At 44.6% G+C, this 26,275-nt stretch overlaps 1 protein-coding gene and 1 pseudogene across 4 annotated transcripts in view; one reads left to right on the top strand and one right to left on the bottom strand.

Moving 5' to 3' along the window:
* The window catches only part of CTNNA1 (catenin (cadherin-associated protein), alpha 1, 102kDa), a 298,927-nt gene that overhangs the window by 98,601 nt on the left and 174,051 nt on the right, over positions 1 to 26,275 (top strand). Inside the window, exon 1 of one of the 4 annotated variants that reach the window (XM_005881025.2) lies at positions 19,483 to 19,501. The exons of 2 other annotated variants lie outside the window; for them this stretch is intronic. In XM_005881025.2, the coding sequence (XP_005881087.2) occupies positions 19,486 to 19,501 (16 nt within the window). In that variant the 5' untranslated portion in view covers positions 19,483 to 19,485. Of the gene's footprint in view, positions 1 to 19,482; positions 19,502 to 26,107; positions 26,127 to 26,275 lie in introns of those variants that run through there. One more of the 4 variants, XM_014529052.1, reaches the window with a different exon arrangement.
* LOC102260169 lies at positions 16,217 to 17,949 on the bottom strand (annotated as a pseudogene).

Genomic DNA, 26,275 nt, shown 5'->3' on the forward strand with positions numbered 1-26,275 from the left:
TTTTTTAAAAAAAGAATAATAAATACTTTTCTCCAGCAGTAGATAAAATAAGAATGTGGAGTAAACTAATCTGGATTTGAATCCCAGGTCCCTCCCACACTAGCCATGTGATTTGGGGCAAGTAATGTCAGTTAATTACTTTTTCTCTAAGCCTCTGTTTACTCATTTATAAATGGGACCTCACAGGTTTGAAATGAGGAACACATAATGTATGCAAAATATTGTGCATGGCACCTGACACATAGTAAGAGCTCAATAAATGCTGATTTCCCTTCCCTGTAAAATTGGCCAACGCTGCTCCTAGTAGCTTTGGCCCCAGACTCCTCTTGTAGTATGCTTCCCATCTCCTGTGCTTGACCTGGATTTTCCATGGCTTGCTCAGATCCCTTCATGGCCTTTTCTCCTCTGCATTAATTCTAAGTACCTGCTTGTTATTAAAGCAAAATTCTCTCTTTGCCTATTACCTTGTGATCTGAAAAAGCAGCTATAAATAGAAAGTATGCCATAACACCATTGGCATTTTGCTCTTTAAAGGTTAATGGTCAGGGCTGAACCTTTGTAAAGCTTGGCCTACAGCATTCACCAGAAATTATTGTGCAGGGAAATGGGGCTGAGAGGATGTGGGGAAGGCGTTGAAGAAGGTCTGCCGGCAGAGTGGGATGGTGAGCCTCTATAGGGAGAATGATACATTCTGGTGAAAAAAGATGGACCATTGGAAGGCCCCAGCCATGAGAGGTGGTAGGACTGTGGCTTCCATCCAGCCCCATTCCTGGACTGAGTTCTTACTGCCTGTCTCTTGCTGGGGAGTGAGAACTCCCGAGAGGACTTGTGGTGATAAGTTGTTGCCTGATCATGCTTCAGTTACAATTTATTTAAAGTTGACAATAGGGTTTCTCCCTTTTACAAGCAGATTTTCAGCACTTGAATCTCTGAGGTTGGATTTTTTTTTATGAAAAAGTAGTTCAATTTCACACTTATTATAGCACCTGGCATCTTGTGCCTCCAGAGACTGTATAAAACTAATGAAATGAAACCCTCAGCACCATTGTAAATAAAGAAGGGAGAGGAGAGTCCCCATATCCCCTCCCCACAGGATACGAAGGACCAAACATGCCTCACTAGCTCAGAGCATCTCCTGGAGGTCAGGATCTGCCTGAAAAATGGTCAGTCTGGTATTAGCATACAGATATGACCTACTGGAGATGAGGCCTTCAGACTCAGGTATTCTGCTCCAGCTCTCCAGGATCAGTATCAGACAATAACTAATAAAAGAAGTTGGATTCATCTTTGCCAAATGTCCCCAGGAGTTGCAGTATGTGAACCTGTCTGCCCAGAGGGAAGATGAGTACAGGATTTGAGGTGTGGTTCAACTGAGGAAAAGTACAACTATATGGTTCTCCTCAACCCCATAACCCAGCTAATTCTGATATCCTATCCATGATTGGGTCCCTATCGAAAAAACAATGAGCTTTGTAGTCAGAGACCTGAGTTCAAATCATCATTCTGTCACTTACTAGCCTTAAAACTTAATTTCTCCCAAGTCTCAGTTTCCACATCTGCGCAACAGGAATAAAAATATGGTATTCTATTGTGGTCATCACTTTGTAGTGTATACAAATGTCAAATCATTATGTTTTATACCTGAAATTAATATGATTTATGTCAATTATATTTTAAAAAACAACAATTTGTCATGCTCACAGATTCTGAGAGTCAGTAATTTGGACAAGGCACAGTGGGGATTGGTTGTTTCTTCTTCATGATGTTTGGGACTTCAGCTAGGATAACTTGAAACTTTTCTCACCTGTGACTGTTGACAAGAACATCTATTCATGGCCTCTCCATGTAGTTTGGGCTTCCTCACAGCATGGTGGCCTCTGGAGTCTGGGACTTCTTACCTGATGACTCCAGGTTCCAAGAGTGAGTGTCCCGGCCAACAAAGCAGAAACTTCAAGGCCTTTTATTACCTGGCCTTGGGAGTCACATAGCATCACTTCCACCATACTCCATAGTCAAAGAAGTCACCAGCCTGCTCAGATTCAAGGGGAGAGGACACAGAATAGACCCCTCCTCTCAGCGAGAGGAAGAGCAAATAATCTGAAGCCATGTTCTAAAACTATCACCAAATCTTCCCTCACTTGGTTCCTATGAGAAAAGAAATAACAATCTTGTGCATAGTATGGACTCAATAGTTTTCTGTATTCGCCATCTCCTTTCAGAATAATTTGCACTGCAGAGGAGAGGAACACAACCAGTGTTGCCAGAATAACTAAAACTGCTTCTGTCTTTTCTGTCTTATGTATGGGGAAATCATCCCTCAATGCCAAATCTTAGGGTGGTGACCTGGGGCAGAAAGGTGGTTTAATATTCCTTAGGAATTTTCAGAGCTATTTCTCAGGATAGAAAATTTAAGCAAAAAATGGAAAACCAAGTCCAAGATAGAGAAGCTAGCCTTATGATTCTGTCCTATGAACGTCCAAGCCTTGCACTTAAAGCTCTAAGGTAATTTTGTGTTTTAGTGTGTCCTTTCTTTATGCCCTTCAAGGAAACCACCCACAGGAGTGTTTGCATATCCCTGATGGAAAGAGCAGTCCGATGAGGCAGAGAGTCTGAATCAGAGGAAGGCAAGGAAGCTTTCAGGCTTGGAGCCCACTCAGAGAACACAAATTCCAGATTTAAAATTCAACTCCTATTTTTTGAAGTCCAAGTTCCATTTGCTTTTGGCAAGCTCACTTCTTTTGTTCACAGAGAAAGTAGAAGCTCTAAGGGGCTCAGAGAGAGACCTCTCTCACACCAAATCACTCTCACAAGGCCACAGGAAAAGCTGAGTGTAAATGAATCAGGAACTTATAGCTTCTCTCTCCGCCCCCCCCTTGAATTGTATAAGGAAACATAAATTAAGGGGAAATTTGCTAAGGGAAAGAAGAGTGTGCAGGGTTTTAACTAACTTTAAGGCTTTGAAAGCACCTTTGGAATCATGTCATAATACTTTCTGTTGGGCACCAAGAGATGCTGGTGAGCAGGTGGACAATGAGAACCATATGGGACAAGCAGAAAGGCACTGGATATCAACGAGGTGATAAGGTGAAAGGTGGTGTTATATTAGTTATTTGTTGCTGTAATAAATGACTCCCAAATATAATGGTTTAAAAATAAACATTTATTACCTCACACGGTCTGGGGGTCAGAAGTCAGGGAGCAGCTTAGCAAGGTGGTTCTGGCTCAGGGTCTCTCGGAAGGTTGCATCAACTGGGTCTGCAGTCATCTGAAGGCCTGACAGGCTGGAGGATCTACTTCTAAGATGTCACTGATGTGGCTTTTTGCTGGAAGTCTCAGTTTCTCCACAGAGATGCTTATGATATGGCAACTAAACCTCAGAGCAAATGAGAGAGAGAGAGAGAGAGAGAGAGAGAGAGAGAGACTAAGAAGCTGCAATGTCTTTTGTAACCTAATATCAGTGACATATCATTAGTTCTGCTGTATTCTATTGGTCATGTAGACTGACTCTGGCATAGTGTGGGAAGGAACTATACCAGGTGTGATTACCAGGAGGCCGAGATTATTGAAGTCTAAATACAGATGAAGGGGCACAGAAATCAGGAGGACAGGTGGTTCTGGGCTCCTCCCCTGAAAGCTTTCTGGTTCAGAGAAGGGCAAACTTCCTATGATCTCCACCCTATCTTCACCCCTAATGTGCTGTAAACTCTATGAGGACTGGGACTGTGTAACTGTGTTTGTCTTATTCACTGTTCTTCCTGGTGCCTGGCCTATGTCTGGTATATAATAAAGCCCTCGATAAATATTTGTTCATTAATGTAACACATAGAAAAAGACATCTGACTTCCAGGCTCAGGAATGTGGACTTTGTACTGTGGGTGAACAGAAGCCATTGGTCAGGGCACCCTCAGGTCCAGTTTATGTGCGGACTCTTGCTGTTTCAGCCGCCTGGAACACTCTCCTCATTCAAGGAGGGTAGCTGGTAACAGAACAGTCTTGGAGGAAGCAGGGTGTATGTGTATGTGTGTGTGTACAAAAGGTCAGGTGGAAGGAAAATATTCCAAGCCCAGAGCAAAGGAAAAAAGAATGGGTGAAGTTTCAAAGACTTTGAGGTGGAGAAGAGGGGCTTTTTAAGGCCACAGGGACAAGAGAAAGGAGGAGTGAGGGAGCTTTGCACTGCCTTGCCTAACTACTAGGAAAGTGAAGATTCAAAGACTTTGAGGTGGAGAAGAGGGACTTTTTACGGCCACAGGGACAAGAGAAAGGAGGAGTTGAGGGAGCTTTGCACTGCCTTGCCTAACTACTAGGAATGATGAGGGAAAGGGGGGGCGGTATCTTGGTGCGGGGCTGTTTAGTTTCAAGGAACAGAAACCCACTCAAATTGGCTCAAGTTGATTGTAAAACTATGGCAGTTTGCAGCAAATGTTGCTGTTGCCCTGCTCAAATCCTCTCAGTGCTCACCTCTACATGCAAATACCTGAGGGCTTTGTTTTGGGCACTGGAACTCCTTGGCCTCTGAACAGGGAAAATGGGAAGTGCCAGGGAGTTAATGGCTCAGCTCTGGAAGCAGCTCTCAACCAATGACAGAAGTGTATGTATAGCCCAGCCTCCTCACCCCATGAGGCACCTTCTATATTGTCTTCCAAAGTTCCAGCAAATCTGAGCTCCAGTTGTCCATGTAGTTACACCTTATAGCCCACCCTTTTGTGGCTTCCTTCCCCTCTTTGTCTCACTTTCTTACTCCCCTACCAGCATTTCCTGGAATCACCTCCCAAATTACTAGTAAATTATTTCCCTTTGAACTTTTGTTTTAGAATCTGTTTTGGGGGAAGCAAAATCAAGACAGACATCTCACAAAAAACGCAAGCATAGATGTCAGTCTTAGGTCTTGCTTGTTGGAAATGAAAGACAGGGGCTGCTTTTTCAAAGCCCAGCACTGCGATGAAGCGTCTACAAGGTGCTTTCCCTCTTATGGCATACTTCTGGTGGTTATTATGTTAACAGAGTCTCTGTCTCTTTTTTCCATCTTTTTATAACCTACCTTCTAATTGCCTAGTTTGGTATATGCCACAGTCTCTGCTCTGTCCCATATACCCTTGAACTCATCTTTTTATGTCTGATGTATCTGAAAGAGCTGCCTAAACTGTAAAGTGCTGAGCAAATAGAACAGGTGAGAAAGAGGGAAGAAGAGAAAGAGGAGGAAGAAGAAAAACAAGAGGAAGGAAGATGGAGGAGCTAGAAAGCGCAACACATAATGCAGAATCAGACACAGAAGGCAAAGGCAGGGAGAGGGAGGCAGGTTACAGAAAATGGGCACAGGTTGGGCCCTGAGCTTTTTTCAGAAGCCAGTATTGTAATAAGGCCCGTGAAAAGCAGCCATGGGCCTCAGCTTGTAGCAGGTTCACTGCATTTTAAACAAACTCTTCCACCAGGCTGGCATGTGGCAGATTGGAGCTGCAGTGCTGATGCTGGGCTGCTCACAGCTGGGCTGTGTGGGGTGTCTTCATTTTCCTCTTTGTTTTTGTATCCACCAGCATCTAGCAGGTTGGGTGGCTCAGATGACTTGCAGAACTGAGGCATATGCTCTCCTGGGTGTGTGGTACTCTGAGCACAAGGATCCCTCCCGGGAGCTGACCTGCATACCACCAGGCATACGGTATGGGCTTTCTTCAAGGTTGACATCCCAGGCAGGGATGAGAGTGAGCTGGGGACTGGGGGTGGGAAGCTTGGGTCAAATGTCAACAAGGCCAATCTGGCCCCTCTGGACTTTCTGGGGAGATAAGGCAAGGACTGCAAATGTGATGAACAAAGAATGCAGGGTGGCTGGGATGAAAGGTCTCTTTGCCCTTTTCCCAACTGGAGGCTTTGTGCTTCATGCCTTCCTGGAATCCTCCTGCCAGGTGAGCTGGGCCCCAGGAAAAAGGCTGGCTTTGCTGCTTCTCAAGGTGGGGAGGCAGCAAATCAACACTACACAGAGGAAACAAGCCTGGTGAGGGAGAGGTAAAAGGCTCCAACCAGAGTGAGACAGTATTTGGGTGGGGAAAGAGTCTTTGTTGTGTTCATGCATGTATGCATGCATTCATTCATACATTCATCTACTCACAGGCATTTCTTTGTTGCCTAGGAGGTGCTGAGCTCTAATGCACAAAGCTTTCTGCCTGTGTGTCAGGATGCTGTCCCTGGGGATAGTCCCCTGCTGTGATGAAACCAATGTTCTCTGTTCTTTGAGGAGCAAATTACAATTGTTCAGGCATGAGGGTAGATATAAATTCCAGGCTGCTGCCTGTGGAGGGGATGAGCGTAGAGGCATAGCAGGCCCAGCAGAACATGCAGACCCCTGGCCAGTACTTTCCTGCCCATCCCCCACATCTCCCTGAACCTCAAGGGAGGGCACACTTGTCTTTCGAAGCAGGTCCCTTTTACTTGGGCAATCTGCCTTTTTGCTTCCACTGTTCTTCCTTTCAGTCCACACATATGGGAGGGACTTGCAGGATGACGTATTTTTCCTTCTTTCATCCTTTCTCTTTCCTTTCCTTCTTTTCCCTGAACATCTACCAAGAGCCCGGCACTCTAGTAGGTGCCCTCCTTAAAGCTGTTGAGAGAAATGGTGCTTTCCAAGCAAGAAGTATTATTCTGTCGTTATTCTTCTCTCTCTGGCCTCGGGAAGCTAGGTAGATACGTTTTTCCTCCCTTTCCTTTTCCCTGCCTCAGTTCGGTTCTCTGAGATCACAAAAGCTGGCTATTCGCTCCCTCCCTGGGGACAGTCCATTATAGCCTTCCATTGCTTTCCCCACTTTCTCTGGCACCGATAAGCCAGATGAGGCTAAGGCACGTTGAGTCCTGCTGTCTGTGTCTGTGCTCATCCCATTAGCACTTTGGTCACCTTAGGGCCTCCGAGAGCCAGGGCACTTTCATAACCCTCAGAGGAGACTAAAGTTACCCTAGCTTTCAAGATGCCAAAGGTTCCCTCTCAATGTGGCTCCCGACTCAACAACCTACCCCCTTGTGTGTGTGTGATTCGTTATTTATTATTTATTTATTTTTTGGTTTGTTTCTGCCTCAGGCACATTTTCTCTGTAATTTTTGGAACCCAAATATAAGGGAAATCTCATTTGCTCCGTTCTGACTCATTTACAATTAAATACACTTGTTCCCATCTGTGTCTGTATACATCTGCATACATTTGCTATAGCATCGCCCTTAATTTTGGAAAATGATGTGGCTGGTGGTATTTTTACCCTCACTGTCAAATTGGCTGAGAAGACCAGTGGGTGTTCACCCACCCAATGACAACCCCCACACAGGCATTTTCCTGAGACAGGTGGGAGTGACATTTCTTTCATGGGCAGGACATGCAGACCCCCTGGCCAAACTGGTGTTTGTGGTTGCCTATCTTACTGGGTCCATCTGCCAGGACTGGGTGTGTGCCTGTCCCTTTCAGTGCTTAGGCCTCACTGACCACAGAGATAGGCCTTGACTCCCTATGACACTTGCTGGCAGATGCTTCACCAAGCATAGAATTTGGAGGTGGGAGTGGGAGAGGGCTTCCTGACTCTCAAGGAAGGTAACACTGAGGAAGTACTGCCAGGTCATTGAAGCCCATCCCCTCCCAGCCTGGGCAAAGTGAGGAGCTGTCTTTACCATTCAGAGGGATGTGGTGGCATGTGTGGGCACCTGCCTCACCTATGTACCTATAAATACCACACCATGATTGTCTACTGCTTTTTAAAAAAACCCGTTACATTGTAAAGCCATTCACATTTAATGAAATGATGGTTCCTGTCAGCATACGTTGAGCCCTTTTGCTATTATCTCATTGAATAATGTTATTTATACCCATATGTCAAAATAGAACTTGGCCAACAAGAATTACAGGATGCAGAAAATATGATGTCGACTGCTGCCAATCAGAAAAACGTTAACATCAGAACAGTATTCGAAACAATACTTACTTTCTGCTGATCTACAACCTCTCTTGGAAATTCTGTGATGGGCAGTGCTGCTATCCTATATAATAAAAGGCTAATATGCAAATCGACAGAACAGTGGAATTACCGGTAGTTATGATGCACACTGACCACCAAAGGGCAGATGCTCAACACAGGAGCTGCTCCCTGGTGGTCAGTGCACTCCCACAGGGGGAGTACAGCTCAGCCAGAAGCTAGGCTCACAGCTGGCAAGCGCAGCAGCGGTGGCAGGCGCCTCTCCTGCCTCCGCAGCAGCGCTAAGGATGTCCAACTGATGGCTTAGGCCTGCTCCCCACGGGCTCCTGGACTGCGAGAGGACTCAGGCCGCAGGCTGGACTGAGGGACCCCTCCCCCACCCCCAAGTGCACGAAATTTCGTGCACCAGGCCTCTAGTTGATAAATAATTCAGAAAAACTGGACTTTCATATTTTTTCTTTATCACTTCTATGATACTAGACTCCATACTTCATGTTGAACCAAGTGCACTTCTAAGAGGCTTAGGATGATGCCAGCATAGTCCAGAGTGTCTTCCTGTTGCCTAGGGCCTCTTTAGGCTGAGAAACAATGATGCTATGGGCACCAATTACAACCAAGGGTTCTTTTTGTACTTGGTATTGTCTTGGGCCTATTGACTCCGCAGAGGTGGAGAAGCCCCCATCTGTGCCTTCAGAGAGCTGAAGGCTTATCCAATATTTTCAGTTTAAGGTTGGGGATCGGTTAGTTTCTCTCCTCTGGTGGGTTCCTGGGTATCTATTTTCTCCATTGAGAGCCTCTGCTCAACATTATTTGACTGGTTAAGATCTTATCCCTTGCTCAGTCTGAGCTACACACACACACACACACACACACACACGAGTCAATTTTGGCACTCATGGGCAGAGTCAGCTGTTCCTTAGACAACCAAACCTATTATTCATAGCTTCCTTTACCTAGGTTCTAGCTTCACAATGCCTCTTAAAATTTCCTTTCTTTTGCCTGGTTAACTCCTTGACTTAGCCACCACTTTCTCCAAGAAATCAAGCTGGGCTGGATGGCCCTGCTCCGAGTCCACACAGTAGTATAGTATAACTGCCTGGAAATGTGTCTATGGTTCTAGTAGGCTGCATGCTTTCTGCAGGCAGGACCTGTGTCTTGTATCCCTTGTGTCTAGTGCAGGGCCTGATGCTTGGTAGCTGTTTGATAATTATGTGTTAAATGAATGGACGAATGAATGCATTCATAAACTAATTTTTAGAATCCAAGCTCCATAGAGTCATCTGCAATCAGTTTATCCTGGAGAAACCGGTTTCCTTAAAAAGAAATGGATATTGCATATGTAAAGATAAGCATTTAGAGTGATCTACCCCAAAATGAAACAGTAATGACAGTAATGGTTAAAAACAATCTGGGGTAGTAGAATATAGGTGATTAATTTCTTCTCTTTACTTCTGTGTATTTCCTAACTTTTCTATGATGAGATATCTATAACAAAAGAAGTATATACCATGCACAATTATATAACTGCCTTAAATTCTTTTTACAAATTTGCTTTAAATGCCTCTTCCCCTTCCCAAAAAAATAAGTGATAAATAATGTTTATTAATATTAGACTGTTGTCAGTCTGAGAAAGACAAGTATCCCATGATTTCACTTATATGTGAAATCTAATGAACAAAATAAACTGATGAACAAAAAAGTTTCAGAGGCACTGCAACATGGAATAGACTGACATACATCAGAGGGCAGGGGGAGGGGGATGGAAAGAGATTAACCAATGAATTTATATGTATATATGCGTAGCCCATGGACAGACAATAGTGTGGGAAGGCCTGGGGAGGGGATGGGAGAAGGATGGAAGGAGTCAATGGTGGGGGGTGGGGGACATCTGCAATACTTTCAACAGTAAAGATAAATATAAAAGATATTATGCTGTTGTGACAGTATGGTCCTCTGAGAAACAGACACCAAGATGAGATTAGGCATGCAGGAGGTTAATGGGGGAGCATCTGTGAAGGAAAAAGTGAGAGGGAGCTGGGGAAGATAATGAGAGTCTTCAACTAAGATGCAGGTTTAACAATCTAGAAAAGGAGATGAGCAATTAGGGATGATAGGGTAAGAAGAGCTTCAGACTGTAGAACAGTTCTGAAAAAGTCTCAGGCAGGCTCATTGGGAGCCCTTGAGCAAAGGTTGCCCATCTGATGAAAGGATTAACAAAATGTGGTAAACATATATTATGAAATATTATTCAGCCTTAAAAGGAAGGGAATTCTGACATATGTTACAAGATCTCTGAACCTTGAAAAGATTATGCTATGCAAAATAAGCTGGTCACAAAAGGATAAACATTGTATGATTCCACCTAGAGTAATCAAATTCATAGAGATAGAAAGTAGAATGGTGGTTGCCAGGAGGTTCGGGGAGCAGGGAATTGGAAGTTAATATTTAATGGGTATGGAGTTTCAGATTGGGAAAATGAAAATGTTCTGAAGAAGAATGGTGGTGATAGCTTCACAACAATGTGAATGTACTTAGTGTCACTGAACTGTACAGTTAAAAATGGTTAAAATGGTAAACTTTATGTTATGTATATTTTATCACACACACAGAACATTTGCCCATCAGAGGAGTCCCGTGTTGGGCAGGAATGGTCCAATTCTGGTATTCCAGTTGTGCTTAATTATGGGCTGAGAGAAGCCAAGAGGAAGCATGGCCTTGGTATGGATACTGTGATGAAACCCCAGGTCAGTGGACTCTGCTTGCTGTAACAGTTCTCTCAAAGGGAAATCTGAGCAGTGCATCTGCATGGCTGCCTTAGCTGTGCAGTGCCTCTGGACTCAACCGTCTGTGTTTCAGCACCCAGCTCTGACACTTTCTGACTCTGAGACTATGGAAAAATGATTCAACTTCCCTGGGCCTTAGTTTCTTTATCTAGAAAACAGGGGTGTTGATGTTGGTAGCTACCTTATAGGGCATCACATAAATGAGTTGTAAAGTACTTAGAACATTGCCTGTCATAAAGTATACTGTTTGTAAGAGTTTGCTAGTATCATCATGAAACATATTTTTTCATGTAGGCACCATGATAATGCTTCACAGAGACTACTTCAAAAGAGCCTCCCAACAACCCTAAGAGTCAGGTAATATTCTCTCCATTTAGAGATGGGGAAACTGAGGCTTGGTGAGACCACACAGTCAGTAAGAAGTCAAGTCACAGGTGGCCCAATGGGAGAGTCCAGGTCAACTGCTAGGCAATGCTGCATTCTGATCAGCCCTTTGCCTGTGGTGCTGACTCTGGCTTCATTGTAAGATAAGGGTTCCCTCCTGACCCTTGTCTTCAAGGATAGCATTTTCATCATCATCATTGTAAAAAATGCCATCATCTTCATCAGCATTATCCAAAGGGACTTTATTGAAAGCATCTAATTACACATTCTGCTGTTCTGTATTTTAGACAATAATGATTATATTTCTAGGAGCTTAGTAAGTAAAGCTTGGATGAGCATGTTAAGGTCTCCCAAGTAGCAGAATAAAGGCAAAGCTATAGAGCAATTCACTCCTAGTGGTGTCTCCTTGGGCAGGCTGCTGGACGTCTGTGAGCCTCACTGGTTGGATGAAGCCTACTTTCCTTCCCCCCAGACGCTAGTGAGACAAGGTTTGAGGATGTGCCTGGTGGAGTGGGAAGGACTGTACAAACTTTAGCTGGCACTTCTCCCAGACCTCCTTGATTGATCCTGCCAGAGGTGATAGTGAGAATACTCCTGTACTTCTCACCCATGAATTAACAGTTATTGCCCACTTGGAAGTACACGGATGGTGAGAAACAAGGTCTTCTTGGCCATAACCACTCACTTTTCTTCTTAGTTATCAGAATTCAATAGGGTGTTATTTTCCTGGTTTGGCCCATATGAAGGAGCTGCCTCTCTGTAGTTCTAGATTTATGACAACCCTTCCTACCACTTCCATAAAAATGCCATAGTTTCCTAATCCATCTTTCTCTGAACCATATTTTTCTATCTAGTCAATCAACAAACATTGTTTTTCAAATTCATGACTCCTGCCATCCTGGGCTGGGATGTGGGTGGTAGGGAGGCAGTAAAAGGGTGGCCAATGTCTTTTGCTAAACTGGTTGTTGCTCAACCCAGATAATCTCAAAAAAGATTTCACTGAGGGCATGAAGCCCATTTTCCATAGGATCTTTTCTGTTAGATAAAGTGTGGCATGTTGTGGGGCCTCAGCCCAGTTTCCTTTTTGTGTCCAGAGAAGTTTCTAATATGCCATGTGGCCTGGTTATTCTCCTGCTTGACACTGTTTAGCAGTTCCTTGCTGTCCCCAGAATGAAGTTCAAAAGAATTTATTAGCATGGCATGATTCTAATCCTAGTCACTTCTCCATTCTCTTTCATCTCCTTGTTCCTTTCTATAACCCAGCCGTACTGAATACCTTGCTTTTCCCTAGAATTCACTATGTTCTGTTGCCTCCATGCCTTTGCACAAGCTGTTCCCTTGCTCTGGAATGCCTTCCCTTCCCCTCCAAATCCCCTACACCTGGCTAACTCCTTGTCTTTCAGGCCTTTTCTGACCCACAGAGCGGGAGCTTGAGCTCAGTAGGCCCATACCACTCTTCCCCTCCTGTCTTGTCTGTCTGTCTATCTATCTATTTATCTATCTACCTACCTACCTACCTACCTACCTACCTACCTACCTACCTACCTACCTATCTATCTAAGCTTTATTGAGGAATAACTGAAAAAACTTCCTATCCTTTTTTAAAAACTTATTTAACTACTTACCTGCAGCTCATCCCTCAGGTCTCCTGAGTCCTCCCAGACTATACCAGGCTTCCCTCTTACACATTCTCACATTATTTTCCATTCATAGTTCATATCACAAAGGATAATGATAGGTCTGGGAGAGTATTTAATTAACGCCCGTCTCCTCTACTAATCTGTAAACACCATGGGGGTATGTGCCTTGTCTGTTTAGCTCACCACTGCATCCCAAGAGCTTGGCACATAAATATTTACTAAATGAATGAATGAATGAATTCCTCCCATAACACATGGAGATTACTTCCAGCATAGCACTTAGCTCATTATTTTATAAGAGCCTACATACTTCTCTGTCTCTCTCCAGCTGTCTTGTAAGCTCCTTGAGGGGAAGAATGATGTTTTGCCCATCATGATTTCCCAGAGCTTGGCACACTGCCTGGCAATTAGGCACTCAATATTTTTGAATAGATGAATAAATGAATGAATGAATGGCAAGCACTCACTCACATTCCCTTATACTTCATTCCCAATACAGCAAAGTAACCTTTTAAAAATGCAAATAAGATCATGTTAACTCCACTGTTTAATCCCCCAGGGGTTTCCCATTGCTCTTAAAGGACATCCCAAACTCCATACTACCTACATACGTTTCTGACCTCATCAAGTACTATTGTTTTCCTCATTTACTACCTCTCAGCACACTGGCCTTTCTTCTGTTCTTTATTCCTACCCTAGGGACTTTTCACTTGTTATTTCCTGCTCTGGGATATTCTGCCCCATCACAGAACTCATTCTAGTCATTCAAGTCTCAGCTCAAACATCACCTTTTCAGTGAAGTCATTCCTTACCCCTCTACCTATATGATCACGCCTCCTTCCTATCACTCTTAGCACTTATGCCTATTTGAAATCATATTGTTCATTTAATTTTTTCTTACTGTCTTCCTCCCTCTCTCTAGAATGTAAATTTCATGAGGGCTGCCCACTACTGTATTGCTAGAGTCTAATACAATGAATGTCACATAGTAGGTGCTCAAAAATATTGGTCGAATGAGCAAATAAATGGATGAATGAATGAATATGACAATAGCCTTCTGTGATGGATGGGCTGGTCTTGCCAGACTCACAGGCAAACAGAAGAACGATTTATTGTGATTAAATAAATTAAGAAACAGGACTGGTCAGCACTGATGGAGGGAGCCAGGACAGAATATAATGCCAGATTCCACTGTGAGCTCATGGAGTCCAGGAGTCCCAGAGCCTATTCAACTCTGACTCCAGTCAACCCAGAATCAAATTCACCCTGGGTAAACCCAAAACAAAGATGGCCCCAGCTTTTCTTCTTTCCACTTTTTCTTCTGTATTCAGAATGCCCATATGGGAACGTAAGGGGCATGTAAAGATTCCTGAATGGTGTATCTCTCTGCTGTGTTCCAACAGGTTGTCTTTTTCTCAAAGTTTCCTGGAATTTAGAAAAATTGTTATGCAACAGAAGCAATCAATGGAGACAAATAATTCACTTACCAATACATCTGAGATCTAAAGGGTATTAATGAAATTAAGTTTATATTACAATGTAACAATTATTATTTTGATAGCACTTTCCATATGCCTACAAAAATCTAAAAATGCCAGACAAAAAGGGAATTTTTAGAATGGTGAATACAAAGAATCAAGTTTCCATAATAAAGCCTACTGATACTTGAAAGAGGCGAATAAAGCACAATCCCATTCCTCCAGCCTCCTCCCCCTTTTTTAAAAAAAAATATATTTTATTGATTTTTTACAGAGAGGAAAGGAGAGAGATAGAGAGTCAGAAACATCGATGAGAGAGAAACATCGATCAGCTGCCTCTTGCACATCTCCTACTGGGGATGTGCCCGCAACCCAGGTACATGCTCTTGACCGGAGTCGACCCTGGGACCTTTCAGTCTGCAGGCCGCCGCTCTATCCACTGAGCCAAACCGGTTTCGGCCTCCTCCCCTTTTAAAAATATTTCTTTTTAGATATAATTTTGCTTGGTTGCCACAGTGTAACTTTATTTCCTTTTAGGTTCTCTTTCTCCATTGTTATCAACAAAAGTATGAGCATGAAAGGGCGGGAAGTGTTTGTTTTTATGTACATATCTTTGATCATATGAGAGAGGAAAGAATCATGAACACCTACTGCTGATTGGTTTTAAGAACTAAATGTTGATTTCATTTTCTGTAGGGAAGAAGAATAACGTGAATAAAGAAACCCTTACACAATTTTCATAAGTGTCAAGGACTTGAGTTTTTTTTTTTTTTTTAATTGATTTCAGAGAGGAAGGGAGAGGGTAAGAGAGAGAGAGATACATCAATGATGAGAGAGAATCATTGATTGGCTGCCTCCTGCACGCCCCACACTGGGGATTGAGCTCACAACCCAGGCATGTGCCCTGACCAGGAATTGAAGCGTGACCTCCTGGTTCATAGGTTGACGCACAACCACTGAGCCACGCAGGGTGGAATAAGTTTGGTTCTTTCATTTAAAACTTAACTCACTGGTTAAAACCAACAGCATTCTCTATTAGAAGAGGCCTGGAAGGGAAATAAGCCCCTCTCCATTCCTACTCCTACCTCCACGCCAAAAGCTCCCAACTAACCCCTTGTCAAACTGCTTAAAGCTGTGCAAAAAGACATAATGTATACAGCATAAACCAGGCATTTAAATTACCTCAGTCATGGTATAGTTTTGACATGGAAACTATTTTAAATGTGGCTTTTTCAACAAAGATTTTCAGAAAGCCATTGACATTTCAGAGGCTAAGTCGGGGTGGTGAAGAGCCTGGTTCTGAATTCTGGCAGATCTAGGTTCCAGCACTGCCACAAACTCCCAGTGTGACCCGATCCTGTTTTCGAGTTTACAGGATGAGGAATGCAATAGTAACTACCTTAGGATTGGTAAAAGGCTTGGATAAAATGTGTAGCTCTTAGCACAGAGCCTGGCATGTACCGAAGACTTGATAAATATGAGCTATTATTACTTTTAGTCATTGAGTGTTAAAATAATATTGTATGAGCAAGTGAATTAATGAATGAGTGTTAAGTATATTTTACTTTGTTTTCAGGCTCAAGCTTAGAGTAGGTATCAGTGATTCTCAACTCTGGATGCACATTAGGATCACCCAGGGATGCTAAGATTTCAAAAATTCGTAGTCCCTAACCTAGAGCATTGCCCCAATACTCTAAGGTTGTGGGTTCAATCCCCACATAGGACACATACAAGAATCAACCAATGGCCCTAGCTGGTTTGGCTTAGTGGATAGAGCTTTGGCCTGTGGACTGAAGGGTCCTGGGTTCGATTCTAGTCAAGGGCACATGCCTGGGTTGTGGGCTTGATCCCCAGTAGAGGGCCTGCAGGAGGTAATCAATGATTCTCTCACATTGTTGATGTTTATATCACTCTCTTCCCTCTCCCTTCCCCTCTGAAGTCAATAAAAATATATTTAAAAAAAAACTACTGAAGATTGCACATAAAATTTCTTTTTTTTTTCATTCTTAGGAAACCTTTAATTGCAAATTCCATTCTGTGCATTGATTTTTGAGAAAAACAAAACAAAACATTGGAAATCTGTCTTTCCTGAGCATAAGAATACAAATGACAGTAAGACACAATTTAGTGGCTACTAAAGAACAGGATTTTTTTGTAATTAGCATTTTAAAAGCCACCGTCATTTAAACAAAGTATTAACAGATTAGGGTGTAATCTTGTAGAAAGTCAATGAAAGTGTTCCTCCTGGGACACAGCACTATTTGGTGTGATCAGACTTCGGTGTTGGCATGTGATTTCTCAGCTCCATCCCTTGCTGCTGGCCGGCCAGTCAGCAGGCTGCCCCCTGGGCACTCCCAGCTGGCTCTACTTTGGGCCCGAGAAGGAAGTAAAGGCCTTGTCACAGCCTGCCATGCATGCTTAGATTTCCTCCACCGTGCGGGGCACACAGCTCAGCAGCTCTGTGCCACTGTCAGTCACCGCGACGTCCTCCTCGATTCGGACCCCACCAAACCCGCGGAAGCGCTGCAGGACCTCGTGGTTAAAGAAGCAGGCGCGGGCTGGGTCAGCCAGGGCCTCATCCAGGAGGTGGTCGATGAAATAAATGCCCGGCTCCACAGTGAGCACCATGCCTGGCTCCAGGTGCCTTGCAGTGCGCAGGCTCCGCAGGCCGGGCTCATCAATGCGCTCCATGCCCTCTGGGTAGCCTCCCACGTCGTGCACATCAATGCCCAGGAAGTGGCCGAGCCCATGAGGCATGAACACGGCTCCAAGGTGAGCCTGGATCATGGCATCGATGCTGCCACTCAGGATGCTGATGTGGGCCAGCTCCTCCAGGTGGATGCGGTCAGCCAGGCGGTGCATGTCAGGCTACCAAACGCCTGGCTTCATGGAGCTCATGACGGCACGGCAGCTCCGCAGCACCGCCTCGTGGATGGCCTTCTGGTCTTCGGTGAACTTGCCATTGGCAGGAAAGGAGCACGTGATGTCAGAAGAGAAGCAGTAATACTCGCTGCCCATGTCAAATAGGCACATGTCTCCCTCCCGGATGGTCCGGTCGTTGGGGGCCCCAGCGTGTCCGTAGAGCAGTATGGCCGAGTTCTCACCACTGCCGCAGATGCAGGTGTAGGAGCTGTGGCGCATGCCGCCCCGGGAGTAGCAGTAGTGCTCGAAGAGGCATTCCACAATCTCCGGATGAAGAATGGTGTTGTTGACATTGAACTTGCTGATGCCCTCGAAGGAGGCCTCCCTGCAGACACTGCCGCTGTCGGTGTTGACGCCGCGCGAAGTGAGGAGGACAGAGGGACTCTGTGAGGTCAGGACACTGGCGATCTCATCTGTGTACTGGACGTTGTCCACGGCATACTTCTCCTGGAAGTGCTCCTTGGGGTGGATCTTGCCCATCCAGGTGGCATGGCTGGCAGGAAGCCTAGGCACAAACAGCGTTGACTTCCCGGTGTCGATGTCAACCACACCGTAGCAGCCCGGCTCAGTGACTTCGAACGCCCAGTGAAAGAAAGACTCCTGACGAAAGAGGACCCCGGTGTCCGTGCAGTAGCGCTGCGTCTCCTCCCCACCCTGCAGCAGCACAACAGAGCCAGCCTGCACAGCCGGGTTCTTTCGCAGACGCTCACACAGGCGCTGCCTGTTCAGGGCAAAGAGGGCCAGAGGCACCTTCAGGGTTTCGTTCCCCAGCCAAAACCAAGGTCTGCTGCACATAAAATTTCTTTTAAAAAAATCAACGAATGAATGCAAGCCGGGTTCCGCAGACGCTCACACAGGCGCTGCCTGTTCAGGGCAAAGAGGGCCAGAGGCACCTTCAGGGTTTCGTTCCCCAGCCAAAACCAAGGTCTGCTGCACATAAAATTTCTTTTAAAAAAATCAACGAATGAATGCATAAATAAGTGGAACAAAAAAATCGATGTATTCCTCTCTCCTTCTCCCTTCCTCTCTTTTTAAAATCAATAAATTTTTTTAAATGTCTAGTCCCTACAACAATTGAAAGGAACCTCTGGGGGTGGTCTCTGTATATCATATTTTAACTAGAGGCCCAGTGCATGAAATTCGTGCATGGGTAGGGTCCCTAGGCCTGGCTGGCAATCAGGGCCAATCAGGGCCTTCCTTCATTCCACACCACCCCCTGGTGGTCAGCGCACATCATAGTGAGCAGTCGAACTCCTGAGAGGACACTTTGCATATTAGCCTTTTATATATAGACTTGAGGACTGGTGCACAAAATTAGTGCACAGGTAAGGTCCCTAGGCCTGGCCAGTGATCGAAGCGCAAGCGTTTGGTGTGGAAGGGCAGGTCCCAGCTGACCTCTGGGCCCTGGGCAGCACCTGGGCCCCTGGCCCCCCATGTGTCCCACTCCGCCCGAATCCCCACATGGAGATGCAGTAAGCACGGCTGGATGCCGCAGGTTAGGGTGCAACATGGGCCTCTGGGCCACCCAGTGGTGCCGCACAGAAGCCGGGTGGGCAGTGTGCTTTCTCCCAGCTGGCCCTGCAGACTGGCTCCTGTGCGAACCCACAGGGAGCCTGACTGGCCCCTGCGGTCTCAGCAGCTGCGGCCTGGCTCACCCAGAAGATGCTGCGTGGGTGTGGGGCGGGATCCTTGAGGGTGCCCAGCAGCTGAGCACAGGCAGGGGGAGGGGGGAGGTGAGATTTCCCCAGTGCATGAGCCCTGATGTCCTGGGGGAGGGTAATGGGGAATGAGAGCAAGCTTGATGGACACCCTGCATTCTCACCACATCTCCATCCCCGTTACTCCAGCCCCCAGGTAGCCGGCGAGAGGTTGCAGCGATGCTCGCCATGTTCCGCGCCGCCCCTTGGTGGTCAGTGCACATCATAGCGAGCGAGTGAACTCCCGGTCTCCTGGTTGAAAGCCCAAGGAGACAATTTGCATATTAGGCTTTTATTATATAGGATAAGCTCTCATGGTGATTCTAATGTGCAGTCAGAGTTGTGCATTACTGAGTTACACGGAAATGAGGAAAATACCCTAATGTTAGCTAAGCTAATAAATAAAACTGCCAGGATGGGCAGGCTTTACTGCTTTCCCCCCAACCCATCAGAAAGTAACTGAAAGGCAACCAGGGTCACCGGGCATCCAATTGCTTTTGACTATGATGTGGTCCCACTCTGGTTTATTGACTCTTGTCCAAATCTGACCTTCTTTGTTGGCTTTTCCCAGGCTAAGACAAGAGTTTCTTTGATTTCTTCTTTGGAACTTAATGGGAGAAGGGATGGATGCTCATCATTTCATGGTCACAACAAGAGGTAAAAATTTTCCAATTTTTCATACTAAAGCTTCCAAGTCAGTTCTCATCTTCTTCATTCTTGGATCTTCACTCATTTTGATTCTACCTTCCAGAAGAATTGTGGAGTGACTCAAATGAGGTCACATTCAGAAGAGTGCTTTGTAAATGGTAAAGCTATTTAACAACACAATGTATATAAATAATAATGAAGCCTTCATAATGTAGAGAATATCTAATTTGACATTGTGTTATTTTTTAGAATACTACATAAAGTCTTGCTGATTTACTTTTTTAGATTTTTTTTCTCCCCCTTGACATTCTTGGTGCAGCTTATCTCTCGTGATTATGTGCACTATGTTCAGTAACCTGAAGTAAATTGAAACCTGAAGTTTCAACCCAGATGTTATCAATTGAGATTAGTGACTAAGTCCTTGGTTTCAATGACATGTTTTTTCCTCCTATATCCATGGCCATTCATTCTTTCTGCAAATAGTTTTAAAGTACATTTTATGTTCCAGGCATTGTATTAAATTATAGGAGCAGAGAAGTGAAAAAGTAGGACAAAATTCCTGTCTTCCTGGATCTTATGGTCTAATGTAGGAGACAGAAAGTAAACCAGTAGGCAAACAAGACAATTCTAAAAAGGGATGAATGCTATAAAGATTAGAAATGCAGTAATGTGGTGGAGAATTACTGGGATGTGGGGGAGTGTGGTTAGGGAAGGCCTCTCTGACCAGGTAGTATCAAAATTGGCCCTGAAGAATGAGAAATGGTGTGGAGTGACAAACAGGCAGAGCACAGAAGATTTTTAGGGCAATGTTATTACACATTTGTCCCAACTGGTTGATGTACAAGAATGAACATAAACTATGGACTTTGGGCGATTATGATGTGTCAATAGGTTCATCAGTTTTAACAAATGTACTACTCTGGTGGGGGATGCCATTTACTAATGGGGGAGGCCATGCATGTGTGGGGACATGGGTTATAATGGGAGATCTCTGTATCTTCTTCTCAATTTTGCTCTAAAAAAAAATAAAATCTTTAAAATGGCTTATAGGTTGGAAAAAACCCCAATATAAATAGTCTTAAAAAATCCAATATATAAGACATTAAGTGAAATATTTAATTAAAAAAAAACAGAGTAAGAAGGAGGCAAGCTGAAGAGTTAGGGTAAAATGATTTTCAAGTAGTAGGTACAGTAAATGCAAAGACCCTGACTGTGGGAAAGGATTTGGTGCATTTTAGGAAAGGAGATGAGGGATCTGGGTTGCAGAGGGGAATTCAGTCTCCTGTTCTGGCTCCTCTTCTTCTTGGATGTTGGTCCTTGGCCCCACCTCTTCTTGCCGTATATTCCCCAGGTGCAGGTGACTCCCACAATTCTAGCTCCACTGAGGTCTTTCCTGAGATCAGATCTGGACATACCCCTGTCTACAGGCCATCTCCTCTTAGAGGTTTGGTAGGCACTAAAACTAAGCATGACCAAAAATAGCCCTCTGTCTACATTGTTTTCCACCCTCCACCCCTATGCACTTTACCTCCAGGGCTCTCCATCTGGGTAAATGGCACCACTATTTCCTCAGCTGTTCAAGTCTGAAACTTTTATATCCAATCCACTTGTAAGGCTGAGGATCCTCTGTCCTTTTGCATAGCTTCCAAATCTACCTGCTTTTTTCCCCATCCCATAACACTTAATATATTATATACCATTCTATATACAGTAAACCTAAAAGTCCCTCTATCCCCTCCTGCATTTAACCACTGTCATACTTAGCTGAGTATCCTTACAGACATGTAACTATTCATTCAACTGAGAATCTGTTACCTGCCAGGCACAGTTCTAGGTGCTGGAATCACAACAGTGAACAGAAGAGAAAAATATCTGCTTTAATGATACTATATTCCATTGGGGAAAACAGCAATAAATACATAAATACATAAATAAATAAATAAGCATATAATGTATTAGGTGATGACAAATGCTATGAAGTACAGTAAAGAAACACAATGAGAAGGGAGGGAAGGGAAGTTGGTGCTAGTATTATTTTACAAAGGTGGTAAGGGAAAGCCTTTAGGACAAGGTGACATTTGAGCAGAAATCTGAAGGAAGCCATGGAGTGAGCTAAGGGGAAAAATGTACAAGATGGAGAAGACCATTTCAAGCAGAGCGAACTGGAAAGGTAAAGGCTCTGAGGCAGGAAAGTGCTTGATGTGTCATGGGAATGTCTAGGACCCCAGTGTGGATTAGAGTGGAAAGATGGAGGGAAAAAGCCAAAGATGGGTCTGAGTTGCTGGGAAAGATAATATAAATTTTATTCAGAGTGAGATGGGAAGAACTGGAGGTTTTGAACAGATGATATGTTTTAAATGGCTCAGCTGCTATGAGAGAAAAGCATTAAAACAAATATGTATTCATTGTTTAAACATAAAAGGAATATTATGTGTATTGCTTTACAATCTGTTTTTCAAAGTGAATTAAAAAAAACAAAATATGGTCATGTTATTTCTTTGTTTAAAATTCATTGTGGTTTTCCCTCACAATGAAGTCTAAAGCCTTATAAAACCCTGTCTAGTCTGGCCTCTGCCTACCTCACCAGCTCCTGAATTACAGAACTTCTTTTCCTGGAATGGGACTCAGGGCCTTCAAATGTGCTTGTTTAGAATAGAACCCTTTCCTTCCCTCCCTATCCACCTTGTCAATGGCTTTTCTAGATCCCATTTACTAATTTTTTCATTCATTTAACTAATATTGATTGAGAGACTTGCTAATGTGCCAGGCACTATTCTAGGCACCAGGGACATAGCACTGAACAAAACAAACAAGAATTCTAGCTCTTATGGGGCTTAAATTCTCTAGTGGAATGAAGACAGGAGAACACAATAAATTAAAAATATGACATATACATATCCATATATATGTATATATATGACTATCCTATATAATAATCCTATATAATAAAAGCCTAATATGCTAAGTGTCTGGTCATCTGTTCAATCAAAGTGTAATATGCTAATGATATGCTAAGACCGCTCAACTGCTCGCTATGATGTGTACTGACCACCAGGGGGCAGACGCTCCAGCTGGTAGGTTAGCTTGCTGCTGGGGTCTGGCTGATGGGTGGGGTCCCTTGGCCTGGCCTGCACCCTCTTGCAATCCAGGACCCCTTGGGGGATGTCGGAGAGCCAGTTTTGGCCCTGATCCCGCAGGCCAGGCTGAGGGACCCCATTGGTGCATGAATTTGTACACCTGGCCTCTAGTAAATATACATAATGACTTTATATGTCAGGTGGTGATACACCCTAAGGAGGATATAAAGCAAGTAAGGAGGGATGGGATGTGGGGGGAATGGGTTACAATTCTAGATAGGGTGGCCAAGAGAAAGCCTCACCATGAGAAAGCGACAGCTGAGCAAAGACCTGGGGGAGGTGAGAGAGTGAGTCAGGCAGCTCTTTGGAGGCGAGCATTCCAGGCCGAAAGTAAAGGCTCTAAGTAAGAGCCTGCCTGCTGTGTTCCAGGAATAGTAAAGAGGCCAGTGTGTCAGAGAAGTGTGTAGGGGGCAGGTGAGCTCCGGAGGCCCTTATAAGGACCTTGCCATTTACTAAGTGAGACAGGAGTCATTGGAGGGTTTTGGCAGAGTAGGAGTGACATGTTCTGATTTCCATTTTAATAGGATCTCCCCAGTCATTGAATTGAGATTAGACCGAGGGAAGCAAGGGCAGAAGTGGGGAGACCAGTTAGTAGGTTCCTGTGAAATTCAAGCTAAATGATGGATATTGGATTGATTCAGGATGGTAACCGCAGAGATGGTAAAAAGTTGGTGGATTCTGAATATATTTTGAAGGTAGAAGCACAGAATGTCCTGAGAAATCAGACATGAAATGTGTGAGAGAAAGAAAACTTTGGGTAACTCAAAAGTTTTTGGCCTAAACAAGTAGAAAAACTGAGTTGCCATTTAATGAAATAAGGAAACTGTGGGATTAGCAAGTTTAAACAGAGATCAGGAAATCAGTTTTGGACATATAGACACACAAAGTGTGAGATGCCTAGATGCCTACTGGATATCCAAGTGGGCGGGACCAAGTCAGGAGCTGGATAGGGGAGTTCAGAATTCAGGGGAAAGGTTGAGGTTGAGATAGAAACATGAGATACAGACTGGATGAGATGGCAGACAGACACGGTTGCTGGCAGACAGAAAAAGAGGTCCAGGGATGGAGCGTGGGACACTCTAACAGCAGTTTTTAAACTTTTTGATCTCAAGATCCTTTAATACTCTTAAAAATTTTAGAGGATCTTAAAGAGCTTTTGTTAATGTGAGTTTATCAATGTTTATTATTACATGTTATCATACAACATTTTAAAAAGAAAAATAACAATGTTTTATAAAAGAAAAGAAAATTGAGGGATGTCATTGTTTTGCATTTTTGTGAATCTCTTTAATGTCTCATTTAATGAAAAGGTAGCTGGGTTCTTGTATTTGCTTCTGCATTTCATGAGATGTGGTATCATATATCATGTAGCTTGTGGAACACTCTAATGTGTACCATGAAAGATTGGGAGTGAAAAAGGCAACTGGTATTTTAGTATTTTTACAAAAATAGTTTTTACCTTACTACCCCCTGAAAAGATCTCAGGAGTCCTCAGATTGCACTTTGAGAACTGCTGCTCTACCATTTGCAGGTTGGGAGGATTAAGGAGACCAAGAAGTTGCAGCGAGGGAGGTTGGGGGAAAATCAGAATAGCCTGGTGCCTTGGAGGCCCAGTGAAGACAGCATTTCAAGGAGGAGACTGATCAAATGAAGTCAACCATGGACAGAGACTGACCACTAGATTTGGCATCATAGAGGTTATCAGGGATCTTGATAAAAGCAGTTTTGGTGGAGGAGATGAGTATTAACATCTAAATGGAGTGGGTCAGAGCATAAAGGTCACTTCCTTATGTCACTGAACCCTAGATTAGGTTAAGGCCCCCCCCCCCCTGCCAAATCTACTTGCATCTCTCCCCTATCTCCACTTTGACCTTCTTTTTGTTTTTTTAAATATATAGAAAACTGGAAAAAAACATGAAATAACTTTTCCAACATTGATCAATAGGCAGCAAAGGATTATGATCCCTGAAAGAACAGAAACAAACAAGCTGAGTCCTGTGATCATCCTGGCTTTCGAGAGGCACTTTCTGGACCAGGGTACCGGGAGGGAGAACCCAGTCAGAGTGCAGTGAATTTCTTGAGGAGACAGAGGTTAGGATTTGGAGAAGCTGGGGCGGTTGGAATTCATGTAGCAGAGTATCAGAGAAGAGGTAGCTACATAGAGAAAGATTTCTAGAAATCTGCACTGGGTTTGTTTTTACTGAATACCAGTCTGTGCATTTATAGGGTAAAGCTCCTTGAAGCTGCGCTAAGAACTGCCGAGGGTCCAGGGCACACATAGAGTTGGGAGACATTTGAATTCCAACCAACCAGAAAGGAGAGAACTTCTAAAGAGCTGGGATCTTCACTAGAGACTGCGGAAAGGTCAAGCCTTATTAGTAGGACCAAACCAGTCCTTGAGTAATGGCTACTGTAGACCAACTCTAACAATGATTAGAAACAATCTTGAAAGGATCAAGTATCCTCAAGGAATTTAACTGCCACTTAAAGAAAACTCAACACTCTTTAAAAGAAGAGAATAGCCCAGCTCAGCGGTTCTCAACCTGTGGGTCGCGACCCCTTTGGGGGTCGAACAACCCTTTCACAAGGGTTGCCTAAGACCATCGGAAAACACATATATAATTACATATTGTTTTTGTGATTAATCACTATGCTTTAATGATGTTCAATTTGTAACAATGAAATTGGGGGTCACCACAACATGAGGAACTGTATTAAAGGGTCGCGGCATTAGGAAGGTTGAGAACCACTGGCCTAGGGGCTGAGCATTGTGCTGAGTGCTAGAGGGGATACAGCTCCTGTCTTCCAGGAGTTTGCATTTCCCAGGGGGAGGAGGAGGGCGGAGTGAGTGGTAAAGGGTGAACATGTTGAGGGCAGGTCTCCCTAGCACTCTGCTCAGTACTCAGTACTAAGTCAGCAGTGGCTATTGCCTTGCATTATTTTGGATTTATAGCCCAATACTGAAATCAACCTTGGTCATCACCCTACGGGGCTGACAAGGACTATGTAATATTGTTTTGTTTGCTTTGTAGTGTGTTTTGTTCTTTTGAGCGTTCACCAGGAAGACGGGGATAGTGGGAATAAAATTCCCTAAATGGCGGGAGGGACAGGGATAGAAGCTAGGTCCTTTTGGTTTCCTCGTCTGTCAAGTGAGCGGATGATTTCCGGAAGGGCTTCCCCCTCGCATTCTGAGGTCCCGAGGGTCGGTTCTTGTGCCACCCCGCCTCCAGCTGCGAGGCCTCCGTTTCTCTCGTGAAACAGGGGGTGGGCCTCGGGCACCTTTCTGGGAGCCTGGGGCTCCTCAGAGGCCTGTGCCCAGGTCCTTGAAGCACCAGCCAGGGACAGGGCCTGCGCCGGCCGCGCCCGGAGACTCACCTGTGTGCTGAGCGGTGACTCACCTGCCCTCCCGCCCACTCTCGCTGTTCCAGGAACCACCGCTCCTCCTTCCTCTGGGGGGTCACTCCCGGCCCGAGAAGCCGCTAGGGGCCTGGAATGAAGTAACTGCGGGGTGAAGGGCGGGGTTCAAGAGGTCCTTTTGGGGGTTCCGGCCCGGCGTCTCCAAGCTCTCTTGGTCGGGGGCTCGGTCCCCAAAGCGAGGGCCCGGAAAGCAGGGCAAAGGCGGGAGGCGACTGGAAGAGCGCGCCGG

Source organism: Myotis brandtii, unplaced genomic scaffold, assembly GCF_000412655.1.
Source record: "Myotis brandtii unplaced genomic scaffold, ASM41265v1 scaffold668, whole genome shotgun sequence".
In the NCBI taxonomy this organism is placed as follows: Eukaryota; Metazoa; Chordata; class Mammalia; order Chiroptera; family Vespertilionidae; genus Myotis; species Myotis brandtii.